The following is a 13381-nucleotide window of genomic DNA, read 5'->3' on the forward strand; positions in this document are numbered from 1 at the left end:
AGCTCATGGTTTTTGGAATCTTTCTGTGCCTGGATGCATTTCTGTATGTGTTCACCCTGCTTCCTTTACGAGTTTTCCTGGCATTATTCCGGCTCTTCACTCTGCCTTGCTATGGCTTAAGGTAAGTTGAAGATCATGAACTATTTTAAGTTAAATTATTTTTACTGCTTGTAGATGTTAAACTACATAATCACTTGGATAGGTTTTGCAGAAGAGGGATAATTCATATACTTTTATTCACACTTTGGTCTTTAATGCATAAACTAATGCTTTTTATCTTTTTAATGAATAGAATATAATATGTTTATGTAATATTTGTACTTTGAATATGCGTATTCATTTTCTGAATGATTTTGAACCAGAGCCTTGCTTTGGCCAGTAAGTGAACGTTATTAACACAGGAGGCTGTGTGTAGGGAGAGTGAGAAGGGCCTAGGACCTGTGAGTCAAAGACCGCGTTGCCACTGCGCCACCTTACCCTGTACTGTTATTTTCTGCAAGTCCATTGGCCACCTGGGCATGAAGACTGGGTTCTAGGCTGGGAGATGGGGGTGAGTGGGTGGTCTCAATCTACAAGGGAGTCCTTACTACAGGGGTTCCTCCTGCACCCTGTTTGAGAATCACTGTTTTGGTGGCCTAGGGAGCCTTAGTAGCTGATTACAGGTAAGACTCCCTCTGATTTGGGAGGGGAAAACTCTCAAAGACTCTTGTCCTGAATGGGAAAGATCGGACAGCCCGAACCAACGTGAATTAGCTGGTGAGCTGTGGCCCACTACTTGACTTCTTGAAGCCTGTTTCCCCATCAGTAAAAAAGGGAATATTGAGAACCTAGCATCTTTTACCGCAAAGATGGGGAGGAATAAATAGAATACCCAGCGTAATGCCTGATTCACAGTAGACACAGAACAAATACTAGTTTCCTTCCTTTTTTTCTCTACCAAAACTAGGAACAGTACAATGAAAATGTTAAGCTTACATGAATCTTGATGTGTTATTGGTCCTGAGGTTACGGTTTTCTCTCTTTGTGTAGTTATGTCAACATGTCTCCACTCTGTGTAGTCACTCGCTATAACATTACATGGTTCTTAGCATAGTTGCCCAAGTGACATTTCTGACATGCATCACTTTTCTAAACACATTTCATTCCCAAAACACTTTGAAACGCTGAAATGCACAATAACATGTGAAACTTCATTTAACTATAAAGTAGGTGACTAGTCTGTGATATATAATTAAAATTATGATTAATAACAATAACAGCCATGGAAACTGAGTTACAAAATCTTGATCTACAGACTTACATGCTGATTTTTTTTTAAACACTAAAGTCATGGAAGAGTCTCTTTTAAAATAGTAAATAAGCAGATACTTAATATTTAGTAAGCACTGAATAAAGCATATTGTTCCTTTTAAAAATGGTCCTTAATCAGCTTTAATAAGGAAGAAGTCCTTCCAGTATATATGGAGCAATTTATTGATCATGGTGATCAAATGGTGACGAGTAAAAATTCTTCTTTGCGTGATCACGTGGAGTAAAACAATTACGTGAACACCATTGTTATATGTGATACTTTACACTCTGTAACCTTACTTTCTTTCCAGAATGAGAGGATTGTGATATGTTTTTGTTAAGTACATGTTAATCGAATGGGAAAATCTTTTTGGGAATTTATCATCAACTTTAAGATATATTCAAGTACATCCTTTATACTTTTGGGAGAATTTTCAAGAAGGCTTTATTTTTATTAGCAAACCTTTTTTAAAAGATGTTTGTAATATTTGTAGCACAGTTAATATTAACAAAGCCTAACCTCCTGTATTGTTTTCTTTTATCACTATTGGAAGCTCAATAAAATCATGGTTATTTCAGTTACCTTTTCAGAAGATGATAAAAACAAATCTAATAAGACATTACTAAATATAAAGCTTCGTGTGTGATTGCATAACAGGGGTGAACACATGGACATGTAGGTAAAGCCAGGTAAAGGTACCTGACAAAATAACTGATGCCATATAGGTGTTTTCACGTTTACACTATGAGCTAGGTTACCTTTTAGTTACTCTTTGATCTACCTTGAGGCAAATTGTGTTCTAGCCATCTTTAAGTGAATGGCTTTTAAATATATGTCATGTTCTAAGTGGCCATTGGCATGATGAGATAAGATATTCACAAGGTATTATTCTGAGGCCTCTCTTCTGGAGTGGGTCCTTCCTTGGGGATGTCAGCACATGGTAGAGGTCACCGAGTGACCTTAGGGACTCGCAGTGTTCCCAGTGCCTCTTTTTTAGGCTCTTATTTGAAAACCCATCTTGTTGTTGTATAGGCATTTAACTGTGTCATTTCTTTGTGTTTCTTGTCACTTGGGGAAGCAGGGCACCAAAGTAGCATTGGAGAAGTCTTTCAGTGTTTGCAAACTAAGAGTTATTGCGGGGAGTTCAAAAATCTTCAGTCCTCTACTCCCATTTGCTTTGTTCAGTGGCTAATGGTCCTTGGAGCCAATGGTTTCTATATATTTTAAGGTTTTTTAACACAAAGATGATTGCTTTTGTATATTTATATTCTCAATCTAAATTAATTTCAGTAGTATTTAAAAACAAAATTAAAGTGTGTTCTACTTTTAAGGTTTTATAATGAAAATAACAGTAGAGGGCAGCCTATTATGTTACACCCTGCATTTCAGACTTAATTATAAGTTTCCCTGTGCAAACAATTCTTGACTATTTCTGCAATTTGGATCAACTGAAAAATTACTGAAAATTACTTTTTATGTTGTCATTAATAAATATATGCTATACGTAAAATGTGAAATGCAGTTAGAATTATGTAACAAAACTCCCCGCTATTTTATCTACTCTGTGAGTGAGTATAGGCCGGGTTACACAGAATATGAAAACACTGCCTACTGTTTCAGTGACTTCATACTTTATTAAAATTGAGTAATTTGTGCTTACAATGATATGGGGTACAATTTGTATTTTCTTTGGTCAGTTTAGTAAACAGTGTCTTTTTGAGCATTATTTTTAAAAGTACCAAACTTGAAATATTTGAAACTATGTTAAAGTTATTAATATTGTGTATAAGAACTTTCAAATATTTTAAAAATATAAAAATACATTTTATTTTTGTAACATTATTATTCAGGAATAGCCAAATTTTGCCTTCCTCTAGCTTTTCTCCCAACATCCTCCATTCCCATTAAAAATTATCTGATTTGTCTTGCCTGTAGCTGTATCATGTTCCATCTTTCTCAGCCAGTAAAAAGTGCTCTTTTCCTCAGTCTGACTATTTTTTCCAAGGGATAAGAAGAAATTAAAGAGACTAGCAAATAAGTTGATTATATTCTTTTTGTTTTCTTTTTTCACTCTGCTCTATTTCAGTCTTTTCTATAAAAAACACGTTACTCTCTTTCTTGTCCCTTAGTTCTTTGAAATTTTCCCCCAAAAGGGGGAAAAGGGTATTTGTCAAAGTAATCCAGAGGCTGGCATGAAAACAGTAATTTGTAGTCTCTACTATTGTTTGTTTCAGTATCATCTGTAGGAAAATAATATTATTGCCGCCTTTTCATATTTGAGATTAGTGTTCTCACCTCCTCCTCTTGTAGTTATATATGGTACAGAATCCATGAGAGGCTTTTGAAAGCTGACACCCTCCGGGATATTCTGCTTTAGAATCTATCTGAGCCTATTTCTGAATCTTCTGGAAACTTGCAGTGGCTTTTGGTGTTGGTTTTGTTGTTTTGCCAGTATGTAAGTGCACAAGGACTCTGCCTCTCACTAAAGCTTGGGTGGGGGCACAGGGGGTGGGGGTGCAGAGGGGAAGGGGGCCTGGGCGCAGAGGGCCAGAGATTCTGCAGCTCTTATGGAAACCCAGTCTTCATCGTGATCGCTCCACTGCTGGGCATCTTGCCAGCTGTTGACTGTTAAAGTATTGTTCACCTTAAGATGTTGACAGGATAATTATCTTGACTCTGTCGTCGTGTGTGTTGTCTGCAAAGGAGACACTGCTTCCATAAAGATTGTGCATCTGTCCTGAGTAATCTCAAGAATACTGAGTTAAAACTATTCCTAATAAATACACCTATATTCTTTTTCTTTTTTCCTCCCTTCTTCCGCCCCTCCCACCCACCCCCCACTCCGGTTCAAGCCATTGTTTCTCAGTCTAGTTGTGTAGGACACAGCTCCCTGGCCCATGCTGGTATTATGAGCCTTGCTAGACACCCACCTCTCTTTACCTCCCCAACCCCCCACCCCCGCGGCAGTCCCTAGGCCACTCACAGCAGCTCACAGCAGGTCTCGCTGGCTGCTGGCCGCTCACGATGGCTGCTGGCCACTGGCCACTCATGGCAGCACACGGTAGCACACAGCTGCTCACGCTGGCCACCGGCCACTCACGCTGGCCACCAGCCGCTCATGGCTACACAGTAGCCCACTGCAGCACTCAGCAGCTTAGGGCAGTTTACGCCAACCTTCAGTTGCTCACAGCCACCCAGCTCCAGGGAGAGCTGTTCTTCACAATCTTAGCTGTAGAGGGCGCAGCTCGCTGGCCCATGTGGGAGTCGAATCAGTGATCTCGGTGTTAAGAGTATGGCCCTCCAACCACCTGGAACACTGGGTCGGCCCCTTAGATTCTTTAAAAGCAGATGCAGTTAGGTATTTCTTCCCTTTCCCAAAAGGGTAGTATCGTTTTAGAAAAACATTCAGGATGCTTCTTGAATGTGGATAACTTTTTTTAAAAGAAGTTTTGATTCATTATATGAGGTATCCGTATTTCTTGGAAGAATGAAATTATTTTGTCTTTTTAGAAAAGTAGACTGCTCCGTATTATGCTAAGAGAGGTATCAAACATGATTTTTCCAAGTTTACTTGTAGAATAAAGAATAACCAATTGTTTAAGTTTTTTCTAATTTGCCTGGCATTTTTGTAACTCCTCTTTCCTCCTTGAACTTGTGACTTCGTTTTGTGTTTTAGAACTCTCAGTCATATTTGAGTTAAAAGTTGAGGGAGATTATGAAGACAAATGATACTATCTGGTGCTGAGAACTGATAGCTATTTTTGAAAACTTTTAAAACACTTTAGATCAGGGGTGTCCAAACTTTTTTCAACGTTTTTTACCAAGGGCCATATGCGGTAAAATACACAAACAGCCGGGCCACTCACTCAAGGTGAAGTACGTATTGCCTCACCTGGTTTATTTAAGTAAACTAAATATATTTTTGGAATTTGCTGTGGGCCAATTAACAATGGATTGCGGACCACAGTTGGCCTGCGCTCGGCAGTTTTGACACCCCTGCTTTAGACAGTAACAAGTGTAAAGTAGGTGTAAGTACTAAATACTAGAGTATTTTTCTTTTATTATTAGAGCAAATAAAATATGTACAAGCAAATTTGCTGATATCTCACCCTGGTTTTCGGCATTTTTGAGGCTTCTTGGACTTCTTTTTATTTAAAGAGACTTCTTTTTATTTAAAAAAAAAGAGTGTTCTTTTTTTGTTTTGTTTTGAGAGTTTACTTCATAGGAAACCTCTTATCTTCCAGAAGAATTATGAATTTAAAATGCTTGAGAGTTTCTTAACCCATTGGGTTACCTCTATATGCCTTACCTTCTTCAAAATAGTTCTACCTAAAATTAACCGCACACATACAGAAGATTTTTCTTTTTAGACATATGCCTTAATCTTGGCCTAAGTGATTAATGCCAACCTGTAACACATGTAGGGAGAGCTCTTGGTAACTTACTCTGGGGAAACAATTATGTCTGGTATTTCCTCTTACCAGGGCCGATCTATGTGGCTGATTTGTAGAGAACAGCATGTTTTATTAGAGAGTCTTCCTAACAACAGGTTTTGTTGTCCCCATTTCCTCACCATGACGCTCTAAGTAGCGTAGCAACTTAGAGCGTAGCAACGTTACAACCTTCTCTCTTTCTTTCTCTCTTGTAAATCAGACCGAAGGGAGGAGCACTTTCACTTCCTTTATAGAATGGAATGTGGTGTCACAGGGACTCCTTGTGGTGAGTAAACCCTGATTTTTCCTTCTATATTCTTGGCCAAATTGACATCAGTACAAACAAATTACAAATTATAATGCAGAAAAATAATAACAGCACAGGCAGATACAACCATTTGGGGATGGACTCATACTGAAGTGTTACTTGGTGGTAAAGTTTTGTCCACTTTGTACAGGATTTCCCATGACCTCACCTAACAGGAAAATCACTCAGTAAAATGATCTTGGGTGTACACACGTTGGTCCAGATTTGACAGCAGATACTCATCCCGTGTCACAGCAGTCCACTGAGTTTAGGCCGCGCCACAGGAGCAGTTTTTATTTTGTATCACTCTCAGCACTCAATGTCGCTTTATAAAACTAGTTATTTTTGTTTCTAGTATCATTTGAAGCCCAAGGAAAGCGTTAGTCATTCAGTTAAAACATCTTAATCTCAATACTTTATTCCAATTAACTTTAAAATTATAAAGGGACTTCTCTTTCCACAATAGGAACCATATTTAATATTTAACATTTTCTATTTCAATAGTGCTTATATTTCTTCATTCTTTCAATTATACCACAAGTAGCTTAAAATGTTAAAAGAGAGAAAGAGAGAAAGAAACAAAGATCCAGCCTATGCATTTTATAATGAAATATCTCATGCTGATACTTTGGCATGTTTTAATACCAGTTTGAAAATGAACTAGGCAGGGGTTACCCCATTTCTCCTGCTCATTTTTGTATTGTCTCTTCTTCCTTGTTGATCTTTCTGTCCGAGACCAGTTTTGACTTTAATCTTAGCCAACATGCGTCTTCTGCTTAAGAGGGGGAGGTCATCTTTGTCTGCTACATCGTCTGTTCCCATGTTAGCCTTTTGAGGCGATGGGGACACTTCAGTTGGTAATTGTGCTTCCAGTGGAAGTATTTGAATGAGTAAGATAAAATTTAGAAATGTAGAAAATTTGATTTCTGAAAGAGTGGTTTAACTTGCAAATTAAAAAAAAATTAAGTTCCTTTGAACGTCTTGTTTAATATTACTTGTTTTGCAGTAACTCAGAGCCAACCTGTAAATTAGATTCGTAGGTTTTCACAGCTTACTCCACTTGTTTATGTGTTCGTATAGGATTTTCAGCTTTTGCAAAATGAATTGCAGTGACTGCTGTTTAACAGACATTTATAAGGAAGAGCTTTGGCCTGAAAGTAATGTTCAAAAGCCAATTTAGAGTTGATTGGCAGGGCTGTGGATAAGCTTCTTACGGTGTTGGAAATGCTTATCGTGTGTTCTCTAAAAATATCCTAGCAGAGAAGAAAACAAATACTGGGACTGGTTCTAGTTGTTACAAACCAGGTGAACTTATTTTGAGGTCAGGTGTTTTCTTATTCAGAGAGGCCATGATACATACAGATGTCTTTAAGATGCCACCTTACAAACAATTTTTGTTTTGCAACTTTTCTTTTTCATTTACAGGGACGTTTATATGAAAACAAGACCCTTGTTTCCTAAGAGTTGTGCTGCATTTATTTGACTGATGATGTGGGGACAGAGTCCCCGAGAGCAGCTTCCAAGCTCTTGGCCTGGAAAGGTGCTGGCTCGGTTATTAGATGGCCATCAGCTGTAATCAGATGGCCATGTGCTGTGCCTGGGTGGCCATCAGCTATAACCAGTTAGACGTTAGCCACTAATACAACTGCCGTGCCTGCGTTAGGGGGTTGGTTGGTTGGCAGAGAAGCGGATGGTGGATTGCGGCTAGCATATGCGGTTGGCATGCGTATTGTGGATTGCGGATCGTGTTGATTCTACTTCGTGTGTCTTGTCTGGTCGCCAGTGAGACTGGGGTGCAGGAGGACCCCTCGTTGGGGTACTGGTGGATGTACGCTTTTGTATCTCGACCAGTCGCCATCCAGAATATAGTGGTATGACTCCCCTACCTATGGCTCCGTTGTTGTTCCTTTTTGGGCTCACCATATCCTGCGTTCTGTTGAGGGGAGCGGGAGCTGAGACCCTGCATGACAGATGGTCCTGATTTTGAAAATCAGAGTCATCTCTGTAGCAACTAATTATGATAGATATTCACCAGAGCATAGAGTGCAAAGAAAGCAGTGGATCCAATGGGCAATAGCCCTATTTTTCTATTTTTAGAAATAAGGAATAAATGTGATATGTTTTTAGTACAGTAATTTTTCTAAATGAGATTACAACACAGTCATAAATTGTATTGTATTATGCTCAAAGATTATGCTCAAAGATTAAAGAGTTGTTGATTCCTGGAAGTTTAAAATTCCTTTTAAGGAAGAGTCTAGAATGGCAGGTGGTGGTGAAGAGCATGTCACCTGGAGCCAGGCTGCCGAGGCCCAGGTCCCTGCTCCCCCACTTCCTGATTTACTGACCACGGCTGTAGGCACGCTCTTGACGACTGTTTGCCTCATCTGTAAAATTGGGATGGTGATAGTACCCTCCTCAGAGCATTATTGGGAAACTAACCTGAAAGTATGCAGTGTGCCCAGAATGGTACCTGCCACATAATAACTGGATGGGAGGTCACATAAGGTGTTTCTACAACTTTTCTATTGTTTTTACAGCCTGGTTTAATCCCGGGCAAGATAAAGCTCATAAAATTTATGCTAATTTTTTTTTTTAATTTTTAAAATTTAATTTATTATCATCTTGGTTCAAAATGTGTGGCATTATTTTCCAATGTTTGATAGATCTAATTTCTAACAGTGACTTGTACTAAAGATAATAGTTCTTCATAGTTAAACTAACAGATTGGTCCTTTGCTGCAAATGTTTATAAGGAAATACAATTGATCTATACATTAAATAGTCCTTTATGTCTTAGATAGAAATGCTTTGACTAAGATCACTTAACTAAATAAATGCCAATCTAGTACCAAAGGCTCTAAGTGTAGTTTTCTACCATAATTAGTTACCAAAATCATTTTGGTAATTAATGAAGTTTCATTAATACCACCTTATTTTTCATTCCTATCATTTTCTTTCATTCAGAAAGCATGACTTGTACTTAAATACAAAGGCCTACGACTATTGGTGATTTTCAGCATATGCCCAGCTATGCCCACACTCTGAGGAGGAGGTGGCTGGTGTACTCCATGCCGAAGCTGCCTTCGTCTCCTGGCTGTCCCGGAGGAGACAGTCGCACATAGGCCAGGAGCCCTGGAGTGTTCCAAATGTCTCCTCCTCTCATTGTTTGAATTAAAAATGAGATTAGCTCCAATTCTCAGCAAATATAATTCCTCTTCCATTTTCAGTCTTGTGGGGGTGAGGGCAGGGAATTGATAGTTGAATACCATTGGCAGCGATCTGTGTTCTGGGCTGGATGTTTGGAGACAGGAGACGCAGTTCACTCTGGGTTCCATGAGGAAGAAAGAGCCCGAGTTTGCCCGGGAGAGGGAATGGCACTGGAGAAAAGGGGACAGAGAAACAATGAGAGAGATTGTCAACTTTGTCCTTGATGCAATTTCTCCCAAAACTTCAACTGCTGAGAATAATTGCATTCAGTTTATGATGAGGTCTCAAGACTTGTCATCTGACTTGGACCAAGTCTGACCCGTCCCCCTTTCGGCTGATTGGTTCCGCCTAGTGTCTTCCCAGCTACTTCTAGCCTTTCCTGGACAGTCTCCACAGAACTTGCCTCTTTTCAGGACTATTGCGGTATCCTGTATTCTCTCTGGGGACAGATGAAATTCATTCCTTACTCAACCACATGCAGTGTGCCCGGTAGGAAACAAGAAAGAAGTTCTGTAGCAACTGCTCGCAGAGTTGGCATTGCTGCATCATCGTTACCTTGAAAAACAGTGTTCCGGGTATCAGTTGGGAGACTTACACATTCCTTGTTGAACTCTACAAGGATCTTGGGAGGAAAAGAGCCCCTGACCCAAATGTGACAAGAGTTAGGAAAGCACTCCAGAGAGCAGGTAGCCAGTGAATAAAACACTTCAGCAGATAACCCATCTGGGAAGTGAGCTCACCCGTGGGGCGCTGTGACACTGTTATCACGATGGGTGGAAATGAAGAGATTCTGCAGCTCCTACTGAAAATACGCAGGGCTTTCTGTTGATGGCACTATACATACAAGCTGCTGTAACAGGAGACAGCATTTACTGTCCTGAGACATCAGCTCACAGTGCACGTAGCGAAAACTTCCTTCCCATTTTTGTCACAGGAGTTTATATCCAGTGAAAGAAATCCTGAATTTCTTCTTACCTCCTATACTTTTTGCTGTGTCTTTGTAAGATGTTTCCAGACACAGTTTAGGTTTAGCTCTTCATACTCTGACCTCAGAAGTAAGGAATGATGCTGCTCATATGAATTAGGGAAAAAAACTATTTTCAACTCATGTCACAGATGGCTAACTTCTGTAATGTAAAAGCTATCTTACAAACCAGTAATAAAAAAGTGTGAGAGAATTCACAGAAAATATAAATAGCTTAAATATATTAAGAAGATGTCAGTCTCCTAATGGCAGAAATTAACATTGGAACTATATGAGGTACCATTTTTCCCCAGGAGTATTGACAAAGAGCCAGTTGATCAAACACCGGATTGAAGCACATGGGCTGCAGGCTTTCTCATGTTTCTAGTGGAAGATAAATTAATACAACCCCAGCAGAGGGCAGTTCAGATGTTTCAGTCAAAATATCAAGTGAACATAAACTTGTAATTCCAATTTTAGGAATTTATCCTATAGATATACTTTCATATATGAGGCATGACGTATATATTGCATCATGGTTGATAGGTGCAAAAAACTGGAAATCAGTCAGTAATCTGTTAAATAAAACTACAGTACATCCACACAGAATTTCACTACTATCGAACTGCGAGTTCTTATGAACCAATATGGAAAAATCTGTTACGCTGTTAAATAAAAAGTACAAAGTACAGAACCATGTACATAGAATGCTAACATTGTATAAAAACGGCTGATCCAGGCAGCTGTCGGGCTTCATGATGAGGTGAAAGCTTATGTCATAATCTTGGAAAGCCATTGCTTTAAAGCACTCTCCACAGACACCTGCCCTCTGTGCTCGCTTGTTAGGGCTGCCTACTTCAAATAGTAATTCTGTTTTAACATCTACATTCTGTACTTGGGCAGAAAATTTCACACCATTGAGTAGTCAGTTATACAAAGTTCCTTGTTAGTTTGAAGTTTTTGAAAGATCAGCCTAATTCTCATTACCTCTGTATGCCTGTATATGTCCAATAAAGATGATTTATTTTGAGAATTTACGAAGTAAAACTCCTATTTTTATTACTTCTCATATGTTGCAGGGACAGACGTTTGCTGCAGCCTGCCCAGGTGTGTGACATTTTGAAAGGTGTCCTTTTGGTAATCTGCTATTTTATGATGCACTACGTCGACTACTCCATGATGTATCACCTGATAAGGGGGCAGTCGGTCATCAAGCTGTATATCATCTACAACATGCTCGAGGTGAGTGACAGCCCTCACCTACCCGCTGGGTCAGCCCAGCCCCCGCCTGCACAGGCGTGGTGCGTGGCGCCGCTCAGCCCGAAGCCCACCAGGTCAGGGTGTCCTGGTCTTCAGTGTGTGTCCCCTTGTTAAAAGGCAGATTCAGATTGAGTGGATCTGGGCCGGGGCTGGAGAGCCTGGCTTCCTAGTGCGATGGTGCCTGCGCTGCTGGTCCTGGGGCCTTAAGGCCGCAGGTCAGGGCCTGACGGTCCTCCAGGAGGGAAGAAGGGTTCCTGCTGCCTACACATCCCTGCCCCCTCGAGAATGTAAATTGTCAAATGGTGGGGAAATTGGCTTGGCATATTCGTTGGAAACCCGTATCTACTTTTTGCTAGAACTTTGAAAATTATGTAGAAAATGATAGGATTATATACTGCATATGTTTGTTGTAATAGATTTATATTTAAATTGCTTTGAAATTTTTATAGAGAGCAAGTAAACGCGTTCCCCAATTTTTCTAAGTACTTAACATTTTTAATACAATATATCTGTTTAAACTTAAAGCAGTCAGGTTGTGACAATCTGCATTTATATAAAAAATAAACAGTTACATAAAGCAAAAAATGCTTTATTTATAGGCAGAATCTTAATAAGTTTTTTAAACAGTAAGCTACCCTACGTTGTATAATAAATTTGCGTTTTTCTGTACTACTTTGTAGGAGCATAAGTAAGGTCTGTCTGTCTTAAATTAGCCAGGAGGGGATTTTTCCTAATGAGTGGACAGATGGGGTGATGTTGGGGCTGCTGGTCTTTGTGCTCTGAAGCTGCATTGCTGTGGTGCATGCGGGCTTCCCATCTCATCGCAGAAGACAGGGAACCCGAGCCATCCTCGTTAGTTCTAAATGCATTCACCCCACCACCCCCAGCTTCCTTATTGTAGCTCCATGCTGTACACTTGCTTTGCCCCACCAAGTAGGATGCAGGCGGTGGGTGTGCATGAAGTCTGGGAAGCACCATAGCCATCCTGCTCCCTCCTTCCCCCCCAGAAAGAGGCCTGGGCCTCCCCTCCTCTCGCGCTATTTGAGTGCTTCTTCGTGCCAGTGCCCTGCTAGTCTCCTTTACTGCCTTCCCTCTAGGCGATTACAGGTAACAAGGGCTTCTCCCTGCCCCCAAACTTGATGTGGATGCCTCCTGACTCACAAAGCCCTCTACAATGTGGTATTATTACTATTACTTGGAAATAGGTCAAGGAAAGGGATCCATGGATTGCTGATCAAAATAGTTGTAATATGTCCTCACTTTGTAGACTGTAGTTGATGATGTAGTTTAAACACAGTGGACCAGAGGAGTCCAGAGAGAAACCATCTCCGGTCCTGCACACAGCTGCTGGTTGTTGAGTGTCTCTAACCCTCGATTTCTCATCTGTAAAATGGAGATACTGGGGGAGGTGTGAGGACTAAATAAGATGGTACATAGAAAGGCCTTAGCACAATGCCAGGCACGCTTCCTACGTGGTAGTTGTTTAACTGGCATTTCATATGCCAGGCACTGTCTGAGGCCCTGCAGATCCAGAGGTGAACAAAGCCCGGTCTCCTGGAGCTTACATTCCAAGGTGGGAGACAGACAGCCAACAAGGAGGAATCAGGAAACGATACCTACCGTGGTGGAAAAGAACAGGGTGATGCCTTAGAAACTGTGGAAGCCACAAGCGCTCGATGGTCAGGAAAGGCCTCTCTTAGAATTGCCGTTTCAGCTGGGTCCTGGATGATATGCCCTCCTGTTTCTTTTTTATATGCTGCTTTTTATTACTTACCATGCTATATTCATGGAGATCAGTGCCTAAAAATGTCTTTAGGAAGTAAATCTGCATGCTATATTCTATATAATAAACCTCAAACAAATTATAGCTACTGTTTACAAATACTGAATATGAACAGAATGCTTCAAATGATCTATTTG

The 13381-nt window shown here is 40.2% G+C and overlaps 1 protein-coding gene across 4 annotated transcripts in view; it reads left to right on the forward strand.

Annotated features, from left to right (window-relative positions):
• TAPT1 (transmembrane anterior posterior transformation 1) overlaps positions 1–13381 on the forward strand; it is a 50426-nt gene that overhangs the window by 18784 nt on the left and 18261 nt on the right. For all 4 annotated transcript variants that reach the window (XM_081042665.1, XM_081042662.1, XM_081042663.1 and 1 more), the window contains exons 3-4: positions 3–121; positions 11281–11443. In XM_081042665.1, the coding sequence (XP_080898791.1) occupies positions 3–121; positions 11281–11443 (282 nt within the window). The remainder of the gene's footprint in view (positions 1–2; positions 122–11280; positions 11444–13381) is intronic.

Source organism: Rhinolophus hipposideros, assembly GCF_964194185.1.
Source record: "Rhinolophus hipposideros genome assembly, chromosome: 1".
NCBI lineage: Eukaryota > Metazoa > Chordata > Mammalia > Chiroptera > Rhinolophidae > Rhinolophus > Rhinolophus hipposideros.